At 41.6% G+C, this 13,181-nt stretch overlaps 1 protein-coding gene across 4 annotated transcripts in view; it reads left to right on the plus strand.

Moving 5' to 3' along the window:
* DPYD (dihydropyrimidine dehydrogenase) overlaps positions 1 to 13,181 on the plus strand; it is a 558,093-nt gene that overhangs the window by 484,571 nt on the left and 60,341 nt on the right. For all 4 annotated transcript variants that reach the window (XM_043553083.1, XM_037907332.2, XM_043553085.1 and 1 more), the window contains one exon: positions 653 to 795. In XM_043553083.1, the coding sequence (XP_043409018.1) occupies positions 653 to 795 (143 nt within the window). The remainder of the gene's footprint in view (positions 1 to 652; positions 796 to 13,181) is intronic.

Consider the following 13,181-nt stretch of genomic DNA (forward strand, 5'->3'; position numbering starts at 1 on the left):
ATGCATGTGAATAACTTTGCTCATGTGAATAGTACCATGCAATTTTAGGGAATAATCTGGTCAAAGCTTGACTTCTTAAAGGAGTACCAATATCGCTGAATGTATTCACAGGGGATATGTATTAAATAATATCCAAAATGTCAAAGTGCATTTGGAATGGTAGTTTTAAACGAAATGTTTGATTCAGATTCCGTAAAACACATTCAAAATCTTCCCTTTATTTGCACACTATCTGTGTTCACACCAGCAGCCTTATCCCTTATGTGGAAATTTAGAGCTGTATGTCTATAATTTACTGTATGGAATTGTTTTCTGTTTCTAATTATATTGTTCCTTGTTCTTTTAAAACAGATGCTTAAATATTGGAGCCAAGTTTTATGTTTCATCCAGTTAAATATGCAAGTGTTTCTGTCTGCAGTTTTAGGGTTATTACACCCACGTTCCTAACACTTTTACATGGAATAATACTATTCAAAACCTGATACATGTCGATTTACAAATTAATATATTTTTAGATATTAGAATTTGATATTAGTTCTTGATATTAATGGTTTGTCTAGTACAACACTGCCATCCCATGATGGGCATGCACACATCGTATCTAAGTGCTGAGTATTCCAACATGCTAACACTGTATTTTGATTTTCTTTAGGAAGTGCTATTCGGCCCATAGCCCTGCGAGCAGTATCTGCTATAGCTCGTGCTCTTCCAGGATTTCCCATCTTAGCAACTGGAGGAATTGATTCAGCTGAGAGTGGGATGCAATTTCTCCACAGTGGTGCTTCTGTTCTCCAGGTAGTTGTTTTTTTCCTTTAAAAATTATAATTAGTAATTTATCACAGAACTGTAATTTATCTTAAAACTAAAGATTTCAGCTCAAAGTAGGAAAAAGGACACATTAACATAATTGATCCATTGGAACAAATGTTCATATTGTTGGCTCCATGCTCATTGCTAGGAGCCATTCACTTAAGATGTTCAGTGATAGAGTGGATGCCCCATAATCTATGGTGCTGACCTGGGAAAAGCTAGCTTTTTCAGAGTGAAATAGTATCTTTTTCTCTAACTGAAAAAGTTTTGAAATTAAATCACTTTCCCTTGTTAAGCAACTGAAGTGAATACATTTTGCTTCCCAGTACATCCTGTGTTTTCAGTTTCTATCTTGGCCAGCATAAGCTCTTTGGAACAGGGAGTTTTCATCCTGTGTCTTACTGAGCACTGAAGGGAATTCCAAATGGCTTTACTTTTGGTCCCACCTGCATTCAGTTTGAAATAGCTGTTCTTCATCCAGGCACCAGTCTCCCTCAAGCACTTGTTTTGGGTGACGAAAAATGCAGAGCTGTGCATCCTTTACATGTTGTTGGCATCACAGTCATGGCTAAGGAATGGGATGTTAAATAGTTTGCAGTAGTTGGTTGCATTGGCTGATGTTTTCTTAAGCACTAGGCAGACTTTAGTATGAGTGATAGATTTTTCATTAACAGAAGGTGTTGGTAGTATAGATCCTAGGAGGTCCATTGACACTTCAGCATTTTGCCTGCACTGAGCAGCTGTCTGAAAACCACTGTGATATGTAGAGGAGGAGGACAGTTGTTGTGGGTAGTAGGTGGTCATAACGTTTCTTTCACCAGGACATAAACCCCATGGTTTTAGGGTGGAGACAAATCTTCTATGCCATATATCGTTGGAAGCCTGCAGGATCGATACGTAATCGGGGAAGGAACACATAGTGTAGGTTGCATCTAAATGAAGGGGGAAACTTATGTTTGGAGGAGGTGATAGTCAGCCGACAATAGGAGTGGGCAAACTTTTTGCCCGAGGGCCACATCGGGGAATAGAAATTGTATGGCAGGCCGTGAATGCTCACAAAATTGGGGTTAGGGTGTGGGATGGGGTATGGGCTCTGGGGTGGGGCTGGGGATGAGGAGTTTGGGGTGTAGGAGGGTGCTCTGGGCTGGGACCAAGGGGTTCGGAGGGCGGGAGGGGGATCAGGGCTGGGGCAGGGGTGCGGGAAGGAGTGCAGCGTCCAGCTGGGGGTGGGGCTGGGGATGAGAGGTTTGGGGTGCAGGAGGGTGCTCCGGGCTGGGATCGAGGAGTTTGGATAGTAGGAGGGGGATCAGGGCTGGGGCAGGGGGTTGGGGCATGGGGAAAGGCTTAGGGGGTGCAGGCTTCGAGCGGCACTTACCTCAAGTGGCTCCCAGAAGCAGTGGCATGTCCCTTCTCCAGCTCCTATGTAGATGTATGGCTAGGCGGCTCTGCATGCTGTCCAATCCACAGGCACTGCCCCTGCAGCTCCCATGGGAGTGTGCAGGAGCCGGAGCGGGGCCATGCCACGGCTTCCAGGAGCCGAGGGGTGCGGCCCCCAACCCAGTGCCCCGGCCGGAGTGCTGGTGACCCAGCACCCTGGCCAGAGCAGGGCCAAGCTGCGTGGTCCGGCCCCCAACCCAGCACCCCAGCTGGAGCTCTGGAGCAGGGCCGAGCCGGGTGGTCCGGCCCCCAACCCAGCACTTCGGCCAGAGCACTGGAGCAGGCCATAGTTTGCCCACCCCTGGTCTACAACATGACAATGGTGCCTTCGTTTCCAATACCTCCTTTGGCACTGAAAATTAGATCCAGTGTGTGGCTGGCCTTACTGGATAGCTGCAATGGCAGCAAAGGCCAGTCCCAGGTTTGCTGTGGTGGAGAGAAAATCCTGGGCAAATTTATTGGTGAGGTTATTGACATAAGCCCTGAAGAGTCACGCAGTACTAGGCGTTTGTGGGACCTCTAATAGGAGGTCTGATGCTACAGTTACTATCGCAAAGCTATCAGGGCAGATGGCAAATTGAATACCCCTGGGATCCCAAACTACTGTTTGTCGGGTAGCCCCAGAAGCAAGTAAGTGCGGTGAAATGTTCTGCATTTAAGGGGAGATAGTGGTGTACTCTGGAAACTTTTGGGGGAAGAGGTAGCAATAGGAGGTTCACATGCCCTGACAGCCAATCCTGAATTCTCTATATTAGCATCGAAGAGGCAGAGGAGTACACAAGGTTATCCTGTAACTTGTTTTGTCTATCTGCTTTACTAATAATATTATTTTTTAAAACTTCTATTAGGTTATTTCAAACTCTCCTTTTACAGTAAAGGGTTCAGGGAGCTACCTTGTCTGGATAACAGTCTCAGTGCTACTTCAGTTCTGTGTCTCTTACACTTATACTTACACACGCACAAAACAATCGTATGATGCTACTTCTAGTACAATATTTGTCTACAACAAAAGTATGATCAACAAGGAAGTGTTTTCAGAACTACACATTCATTTCATTTATGGCCGCTAATTAGAACTGAACCTAGACCAAAATGTAGAGTTATGCACTTTTCCTTAATACAGATTGTGTATGTGTGTGTGGGGAGGGGTTTCTTGTGTGTAGACATGTCCCTGAAGATAATGGAGAATTCTAAAATGTAACTAAATACAAAGAGAGTGGAATGGGTATTGTTTCTGGAGTGGCTAATTAAGGAATCACTTACTGAACCTAGAAAACCCAGATTAATTTTTGAATGCTAATTAAGTACTGGCTGATTAAAGTGATTCATGTTCAGTGTGGAGCTTTGTACCATAGAACACTGGGCTGGACACCTCCTTTAGAGAACATTGCAAGGCTCATCTATTTCCAGCATCATTTCCTCAACAGAGACAATGACTATTTTCCCCTCTTAGGGTTTCTTTATACCAGAAAGTTGCCTTGCTTTAATTTAAATAATTTTAAAAACTGATTTAGATAAATGGGTGCAAAACCTTGTGTAGACACTTACTTTGGTTTAAGAGTGGCTTATTTCAGCCTAGCTGAAGTCAGTGAGTAATGGACTTAAGATAAGTGGATGTAATCTGCTCTTAAACCAAAATGATATTGACCTTAGATATTTCCCCTGTCTAAGGGAAGAAGTAGAAGAGGGTGGGAAACACATAAAACCTTCAGCAGAGGATGGTGCCAAAAATATCTGATCAGAACAACACTGACGTTCATATTTGATATCTAGATGGAATGAGATATAAACAAAACTGCAACTCCACCCCGCATCCAGCCCTGCTTCCCCCACACCTAGGGTCCCCAGAAGGGAATTGCCAGCACAGTCCAGAATGGGCAGGAACATGCAAACCAGGCACCTCTGCCCCAGTGGCAGTGGCTTCCCCTGCGCCACAACTCCCTGCCAAGGTGGGCTGTCAGGAGCTCATCTCAGAATGGTCAGCTCTTGGATGCTGGCACCTGCAGCAAGGACCAGCCTCTCTGCACTCAGACCTATGTGCCTTTGCCCCCCACCAACATGGAGAACAGCCTCTCTGAAAATGGCACCCCTGCGTGGCAACCCCATGCACCAGGTCCAATGGCACTCATTGAAGTTTGGCCCAATCACCTCTTCATCGTTGATGTCATTTCCATGTTTAGAAGTGCATTTGATCTAGCCTCTCTTTTGGTAGGAGGAGCACAACATTTTCGTATGTATAATTTCAAGGTTGCTTATACAATAAAGGAAGTTTATAATAGATGCAGATTAATTTAACTATTTGTAACTTTAGCACCTATGTGGCCAAGATGGAGTTTACTCTTCAGGCAGCTCTGGCCAAGAAAAGGGGTGCTCAGGAATGCAGCAGGGAAAAACCTGTTTCAAGTCCCCTGGAGTGATCACACATGCACACCAGGACAGTACAATGAATACAGGGAAGGGAAATATTTATTTACAGAAGGATGAATGGAGAAAAAACAACAAGGGAGCAGAGGGGGGAGTAGTAAAACAGGGTTACACTCAACATGAGGCCCCCAGGCCCAGTGGTACCACCATATGAAAGGGCAGACTCTGAGCAGTGTGTCTACACTCAGGCTATGTCTATACTATAGCCGCGATCGATGCTCTGAGATCAATCCACCAGCAGTCAATTTAGCGGGTCTAGTGAAGACCCGCAAAATCAACAGCAGATCGCTCTACAGTTGACCCCTGTACTCTAACCACGACGAGAAGGGTAAGGTAAATTGACGGGAGAGTTTCTGGAGGACCTCTGGGGACCTCTGGAGCTTAGTGCATGAGCCTCTATAGCATGAGCTAAAAGCCAACTGACTGTTAACTAAGGCTGTAGAGCAGACTCATTTTATCTCTCTCTCTAAGTGGTCTCAGTGCCATTAGATGGGACAGAACACCACACCCAGGTGTGTGGGTTACACTTGCTGTAGCCCTTTTGTCTGGAGCTACAGACACACACAACCTTCCACTCTCCCTCTCTCCATGCCCCTGGAACAACCAACATTCTCCTCCCCAGGAAAAGGTTTTAAAGGGGCCATGATCTCTAAACCCCAAGGGTTTACACATTATCTGGAAGTTAAAATATATAAAACAACAGATAGCTCTTCCAATTTGTGTAGTTTCAGGAATGGTTGGAAAGAACATTTATTTTTTATCTTTTCAATCAGATCTAGGATGCATTTAAATGCTTCCACCACTGATCTCTTAGTACTGTGCTTTGTCATAGCATATCTCAGTCTACCTATTTCTTTTCAACATAAACATGAAATAAACATAAGTAACTATGTTATCCACATGTGCCCAATCCTGCATTTCGTGTATACCCAAAGCTCTCACTGATTTTTGACTGCATCATTTTGAGGTTTGATCTCTTCCTGTAGGGTTGTTATAGAGTGCAGTGTCATGGAAGTAACTTCTTTTTTCTTTTTAAATGAGCTTTCTCCTAAAGTTTTGATTTATAAAAATAAGGTTTTCCATCTGTTTTTATGTGTCACTTGCATCATGTGTACTTTACCATGTCATGTTGATGGTCTGGTAGATTGTTTGAAAGGCCTTTGAGAAACAGACATGCATTTGCAGAAGTCATTACACTGTAGGAAACTAAAAATGGAGACAATTATAGAAAATTCCAGTGGAAAGAGAAAATGTATTGTGAGAAAAGCCATAAAAGCACAAAAATACTAAAGTAAAACTCACTTCACAGTAGCCTGTATGATTCAATTGTAGATCAATATTATGTAGTTAATGCATTAGCAGTAGAGCATTAATTTGCAATTACTGCAGGCGATCTGATCCTCTGTGTTTCGTCCATTGACATAAGTGACCTTTTGTTGAAAGAGATTCTGCAGTCATTATTTCTAGCGGATATAACAAAAAAGGGATAGAACAAAGAGGTTACTTTCTGCAGTATGCATTTTTCATGGTAGAGGCTCCTGAATTTATACCCTGGTATGGCATATTTTTAGTAAATCTTTACTATTTAGTTGCGAAACTTGAAAAAGAACAATAGGTCTTTTCAAACAACTTTTTAGACTGTTATAAAATGTATAGGTCATGGTCATGCATGTCTCCATCACCTCCAGGCTGGATTTCTGAAAAACACTCTAGGGGTGTTTCTGTGCCACCTGGAATGCTACTGCTTCTGTTGCCTACCTCCTAAGAACTAGACTCTGGCTTTGCCACAAAGCCCTGGCTAAGAGGCACCACATAACTGTTCTGCTTCAGAAACAGACTGCAGGCTAGATTGTGACTCAGAAGATCACAATTTAGTCCCTAGCTCCTCTCTTGCTGCAGGAAGGAAGTAAACTGTGTCAGACCCATACCTGACTTGTTGCTTTCCCTTCTGTGCCAGCTCAGATGCACTCAATAGCGCACTGGTGGGACTGACTCAAGGTTCTATCCGCTCCCCTACCTTGCTTGTCAACTCCCCACCCATCTGTCCCAGAGGGGCTGTTATCCCCTCCCTGAGAGACTTCTATCCTCCTCACACTGTGCCCCATGATATGGTTAGCCCACACATGGGATAACAATACCCTTGACCTCCCTTCCTGCTGTATGCAGAAGTATACAATGAAAAAAGCAATCTGCTGGTAAATGAGGCTGCCACTGTGACCATCTCACTGCCCCACATTCTGCACTGCCTACTTACCTCAAATTCAAGGTGCTGATTCAATGTATAAAGCCCCAAATGGTCAGGGACTTGATTAGTGAAAAAAACTGCCTCCTCCCTTATATTCTGTCACGACACTGAAGACCAGCAAGGACACTTCTGCTGTTGGTTCCTGAGATAAACTCTCTCAAGCAAGGAACAGTTGGCTTTCTGGTAAGGGCCTGTTCCTGGGTACTTACTTCCTCTGGTAACTGGTAGCCAGAGGCTGTTAGGTTCTAGGACTCAGATTGACAGGATTTTTTCCCCAGCAAGTGTATTACTGAGGCATTTAACTGAGGGATTTTTAGAACAGCAGGACAGTTTTGTGTGTGAATAAACAAGCTTTTGCATAGCAAAATAGGAGAGGTTTCAACTGTTTGCAATTTTTGGACTTGTATTCACAACACTAAGTCATAAAACAAATAACCACCCAGAGAAGTGAGAATGCAGAAATCTGCACCTCTCTGAGAGACGAGAGAATGGAAGATTCATGGAGATGCCAGTTATGGAAAGGAAATGTGCATGTAAAAAAACTTTCCATTCTGCATCATGGCAGCTCCACTGATCCTTTGCTGCTGCGAAGTAGCAAACAATGAAAAGAAGAAAAGGAGAGTAAGGCACAGAAGTGTGTGTGTAATCATGAAGCATAGTACCTGTGCCATATGTAGACTTACTTTGGGGACCACTCTAGTTGAGTGATAATTCTGTATACTGTTGATCAGTTTGACTACATGACCAAGTGGCTGGTCTGCAGATTTTCTCAGTTTTAGTCAAATCATCTTCTTCCCACGATGAAGCAAATAATTTGGAAGAACGATCCTTGATGCCTTAATTTTCTTGTAACATCATAGTCCTCCCTAATACAGCACTTGATCTATGTTGAGAGAGGTTCTTTTATCCATGCAATTAGAGCAAAGGAATTGGAATTAGAAGGAAACAGAGAAACAGATTATCTGAAACTCGCAGTACATTTAGGAAAGGTTTTAACTTCTCTCAACATCCAGGTTATGCCATTTCTTTTCCTTCTGATACTTACTATTTGAGCAGCGAAAGGGAAAGAAAAATCTCTTGGGAAGTGTGAAAGTGAGTTTTTATCATAGGCCTCAGAGGGTCAGAACTGTTTTATTCACATGAATTTCATTCTTCAACGGGAATAGTAGCTAGTTCACAAATTCCTACAGCCATGCTGATAAAGGATGAAAGCAATTGTAGCTGAAATAAAATAAAACAGTACTGAAGGGAGAGACTCACAGGGAGGAGAGGTTAATCATTGCCAGACTAAATTGAGGTCCGAAGATGGAAAAATTGGTTTGCTGGTTGGTTTTGATAGATGTGCAGCTTTCAAAAATCAGGCCACATGAGGATGTGCATCAAGAGAAGATGCTCATTAGAGCTGGTTGGAAATATTTAGATGAAACTTTTTTCCATAGAAAAATGCCAGTTTGTTGAAACCAAAATGTGTCACGGAAACGTATTGATGTCAATGAATATTTCATCAGGTTCTCAGGTTGTTCGTGTGTGTGTGTGTGAGATTTTCTCTGTAGCGCTATGGTTAGAGCACTGCCCTGGGATGTAGGTTCAGATTCTTTCATTGCCTGTTCAGAATGGTCTGGAATGAAAACCTTCTTTCTGAGTCACGCAGAGCAGCTACTTGAACCTGTCTGTCCATGAGTTAATGATGCTGTTCATTACTGACATGTGTCCTTTTACGGTGCTAACTCTTAGGGCCAAGGACAATCCATCCAGAGAGAAGTCAAGAAATGATGGAATTCCTGACTTTCTAGCATTATTTTTTATTTAACTGCACCAATAATAAGAATTTCTCCCTATGTGTGAATATGATTTTTGAGGTAGAAAATGAACTGGATTTTAGAAGGGTTACTGACTCTTTCAGAATAACCTGGATCTGCCTTTCAAAATTAAGCTGCCAGGTTTAGGGAGCTTGATGAAGAGGAGATCTATCTTTGGAGGACTTGAGAAGGCGGGTCAGGAGAATAGTGCCAATGGCCCTGTAACTGCATGACACAGCTACTGATCTGATGCTGTACCAGCTGCTGAAATGCATGTAGGAAGATTGGAGGATTTAATTTCCCTCCACCATATTTTCCTACTCCTTGGCACAGGATAGAGCTTTGTGCCTTCTGATATTCCACACGTACATGATGCAGTTAAAGACAGGTGTAGAATCTAAACATGTGCTTGGTCTGTTTACATGCTGCTTTTTAGCGTGTCTGCCTACAAGCATCTCCTTCGCATTGCATACCACCGACAATACAATGGTACAGTTCTTTATGGGTGACTGACCATGAGATTATTGGGCATAGCTGTAATGCTCAAGGCATGTGAAATCATATTTGTTTTCCTAAATAGATGGGTATGATTGTAAAATCCTGCATGTGCCCATGTACTGAACAGGGGTTCTCTCTGTACCTCCTAGAACTAACAGAATACCATAGTCTCACATGAAAGTAATGCAGAGCATGCCTTTTTAATCTGCAGATCAGCACAACTCTCACAGAATTTGATCCCTCCAAGCTGCTTACTCAGAATCTAAATGGACAAACATTTATGTACCTTTGTTCAGTTGTAATGTTCAAAAGAAGGATAAGAAACTCTCGTCCAACTCAGACTTGCATCTTGATACTGCGTTCTCAAACCTTGTTAAATAGCATCCCATCTGCTACCCTCTATCCCTAGAGTAGTTTCGCAGCTAATGTGAATAAATCAAATAATTTCATCTATATTTTATCAATACTTAAGAAGATTTTTCTTAGTCATGAACTTGTCCTTTTAGAAGAGAGGTTCTCAAACTTTTTTTAGAGTGTGAACCATTGTCTTATATACCACCTCCCCTCATTCTCACAATCATGTAATGTCTTCCAGGCAACTACAGCAATTGCTTATATAGAGAAATAATTTTAGGAAAGTATACAATGTATTTTTAGCTGTTGTAATTTAATTTACAGCTATAAAGGGGGAGGGGGAGCCAGAATTATGTGACCAGACAGCTCTCCATGGACCACCATCTGCAGACCACTAGCAGTCTAAAGATGACAGTTGGAGAACCTTTGCCCTAGAACATTATATTTGGATGCTTACATTCTTATTACACACACCCCGCATTACAAGTAGATGCTGAAATAGTCTAGGGATGCTGGATGTGCTCTTTTTGATTTCCTGATTCGTTGAAGATTTCTGTGTCCATCTAAATCATTGCTTAGAAACTGCAAAATAGATTTATTCATCTTCATGTGCAATGGTTATGCAGCATGTTTCACTATGTGGCAGAGAATGTTCTTCACAGTATTGAGTAGTCTGCTACTAGCTACAGAAGATACAGTTTTTAAAATCATATGTAAGCATTACTAAGATTTAAATTGCACGTTTACCCATCATGAATGTCCTAGTTTTCTCAGGAGTATTAGATTACACCCATTAGCTGGCAAGGCTTGGGTAGGTCCCTTCATGAAGTACCTTGTATTGCTTTTATGTAGTACAGTCTGTCTTCAATATAACCTAAGCCAATAGAAACTAAACAAAAAGACAATGATCTCAACTGTACATTGAAAAAAATAGCCTAAAGATATTCATAAATACTTCTCAGACAAAAAGGTAGATTTATGTATTTAACAGTGCTCAGGAAAAATTTATAATGAAAAAAATTGCATTAAATGATGATGATAAATACGTTTAAGATTAGATACATATTATAATACAAAATCAAAGAGGCTAAGTAACTCTTTTCCTTACCTTCTGGGCATATCAGTGAGGAATATTTCAAAGCAAACTCATCCAAATTAACATAAAAGCAAAACTGCTTATCCATTGCAGAACCTTTCGAAGGTACCTAAGAGGAATTTTTGTTGTTTATCCCATTGCTAGAGTCAGAATATTAGAATGTGTGAAGTCACAGGCAGATTTTCTAATAGAATGGCATTTCAGGAGCTATTTTATTTAGAGATCTTGTGCAGTTTAGTAGCAACGCTGAAATAAGTCTCTTCCTTTTGGGAGAAGTAAGATGGCATTCTGCTAAATGCTAGAATTTTATCACTTGGGGGAATAAAAAGCTGCCAGAGAGGTCTAAGAATATAAAAGCATTTGAGATCTCAGAAGGAGTTTAAATCAATGCACTGCCACAGTTACAGTGCAGATGAAAGAGCCTGCTGTCTCAATTGCCAGGAAACTACTTAGAAACTCTCCCTTTGATTTCTTTTGGTAGTCCATTAAATTACCGCTAAATGCAATAGATAGGGACATCAGTGCTTTGATGTTGTATAGCTACAACAAATGGAAACTAATATGGTAGAACAGTCAACCTTTGTGATTTGCATGTGTATATACAAATACATACCCATCAATCTCCTTATCTGACTGTGTATCTCCACTACCAGTCTGTCTACCTAGTGTACCTCTTTTCATTACAATTACTATTATTTTGTGCCCATTTTCCAACAGAGAGCAAAGCATATATTTTTGATGGAAGAAAAAATAAAATTGTCTCCCCGCTACTTCTAAGCTATGAATGGTGTGAATTCAGTAATGATAGAGAGCCACAGTAGTGCTTTGAGACAGGTTAGAGTAGGAGTGCTACTGCTAACCAGGACTGATCGTGATGGAGAATTAGAAACATTGCCTTGATGATACTCAGCACTGAAGCATTTTTGTTATCACAATCTAATCATTGCACAAATATTTACACCACTTGAAAATTAAGAGTGTAATAAAACATATAGGGTCAGATTATCTGGCTTTCTCCAGCTCTTTGCTCCATGAGTGTTGTAAAGGGACAGTAAACTTTCTGCATCTCCTTAGCTGGGAATTGTGTGGGGACAGGGCAGGGATGGAACTGAAGGAGTGTGGAGCTAACGTTCACTGCTGCCTCTGTGGCACCAGCTCTTCCACAACCACCCTGGATTCTGCAGAAGTTTCTCCATGGACTCCAGAGTTCATCCTGGTGGGGAAGGTGAAGACTGAAGCTCCAGGGTGAGGAGAGAGGGGAACAGGATTGGGACTAGAGAGAGGTATATATCTTCCCCCATCCAACCCCACAGAAATTATATGAAAAAGATAATACACCTCCTACCTGAAATATCTTTTCCAAATAATCCTCTCCTCCCCTGCCACTTCTCCCAAGAAGGCGTTCACCATCTGGGGAAGTCTTTAAATGGAACTGCACAGCTAGTGAGTTGGTAGGGGCTATTCCAGGGTCCTGGCTCAGTGCAGGGGCACAGGGGCTTTGCATGGATGGCCCTAACCTCCCACAGATCCTGTGGAATATGCTGAGTTTGGGGCAGCCCTGCAGCTTTTTCTGCAGAGAACAAAACAAAACATGACACGCTGATGTGTGGGCATTTCCCTCAAAAGCAGTTATTCTCGGCAAAATCCAGTGAACCCAGTAGGAAATGTGCCTCAGTAAAGTCTTCAGGATTTGTGTTTTGTAATGATGATTATAAAAACCCAGCAGGCCATTTGTAAAGTTTCATTATCACTGATGTAATAAATGCACATTATTGATAATATCATTTTTTAAAAATATGGAATGTGAATTAAAATGTTTCAAATAGAAGCTAATTATTAAAAACAAACACATAACAAGTAATAAAAAGAACTCTGCTGACACATTCTCTCTAGCTTGCTGCTGAGTTTTTTCCAGATCCCATTGACAAAGTTATATAGATGTATCCATGGTTATTTATCCATATATTAGGGTGGTAATTTCTTATACTGTACATAAATAGGGATCCTGCAATGTATGTGTGCCTCTCACACTTGCAGTTTCACAGAGTTTGATCCTGTGATGCATTCCAGAGGTGCATTCCCCAGTGAAATCATATAAAGTGCATTTAACTTAATGAGTTACCGTTGCATTATGCAGCTCAGGATCAAGCCCTTAGAATTTATTCTTAGGTTATCTGAGATAAAATTTCTCAATATATTTATTTGTGTGTGTAAAGGATTGGAAGCACAGTCCCTCCATTCCTCAGCCCCCATCCTCCCAATGGTGTTGTGCCTGTCACTGTCCAACATTAACTACTATTAAACAAGGTTCGGTATACGGAGAACTCAGCCTGCTTAGTACCATGACAAACATACCTTTAAAAATCCTTTTAACCTTTTATTAAAGATACAGAAAAGAAGGAAAAACAGCATTTGAAATGTTAAGTAAGGCTTTTATTTTAACAATATACCTTGTTCCCTTTCCCTTTAACTGGAGAGTTTGAGAAGGGGAAAAAACCCTTGTTTGACAGTCTTTTAA

The sequence above is a fragment of the Chelonia mydas genome, chromosome 8 (assembly GCF_015237465.2).
Source record: "Chelonia mydas isolate rCheMyd1 chromosome 8, rCheMyd1.pri.v2, whole genome shotgun sequence".
NCBI classification, from domain to species: domain Eukaryota; kingdom Metazoa; phylum Chordata; order Testudines; family Cheloniidae; genus Chelonia; species Chelonia mydas.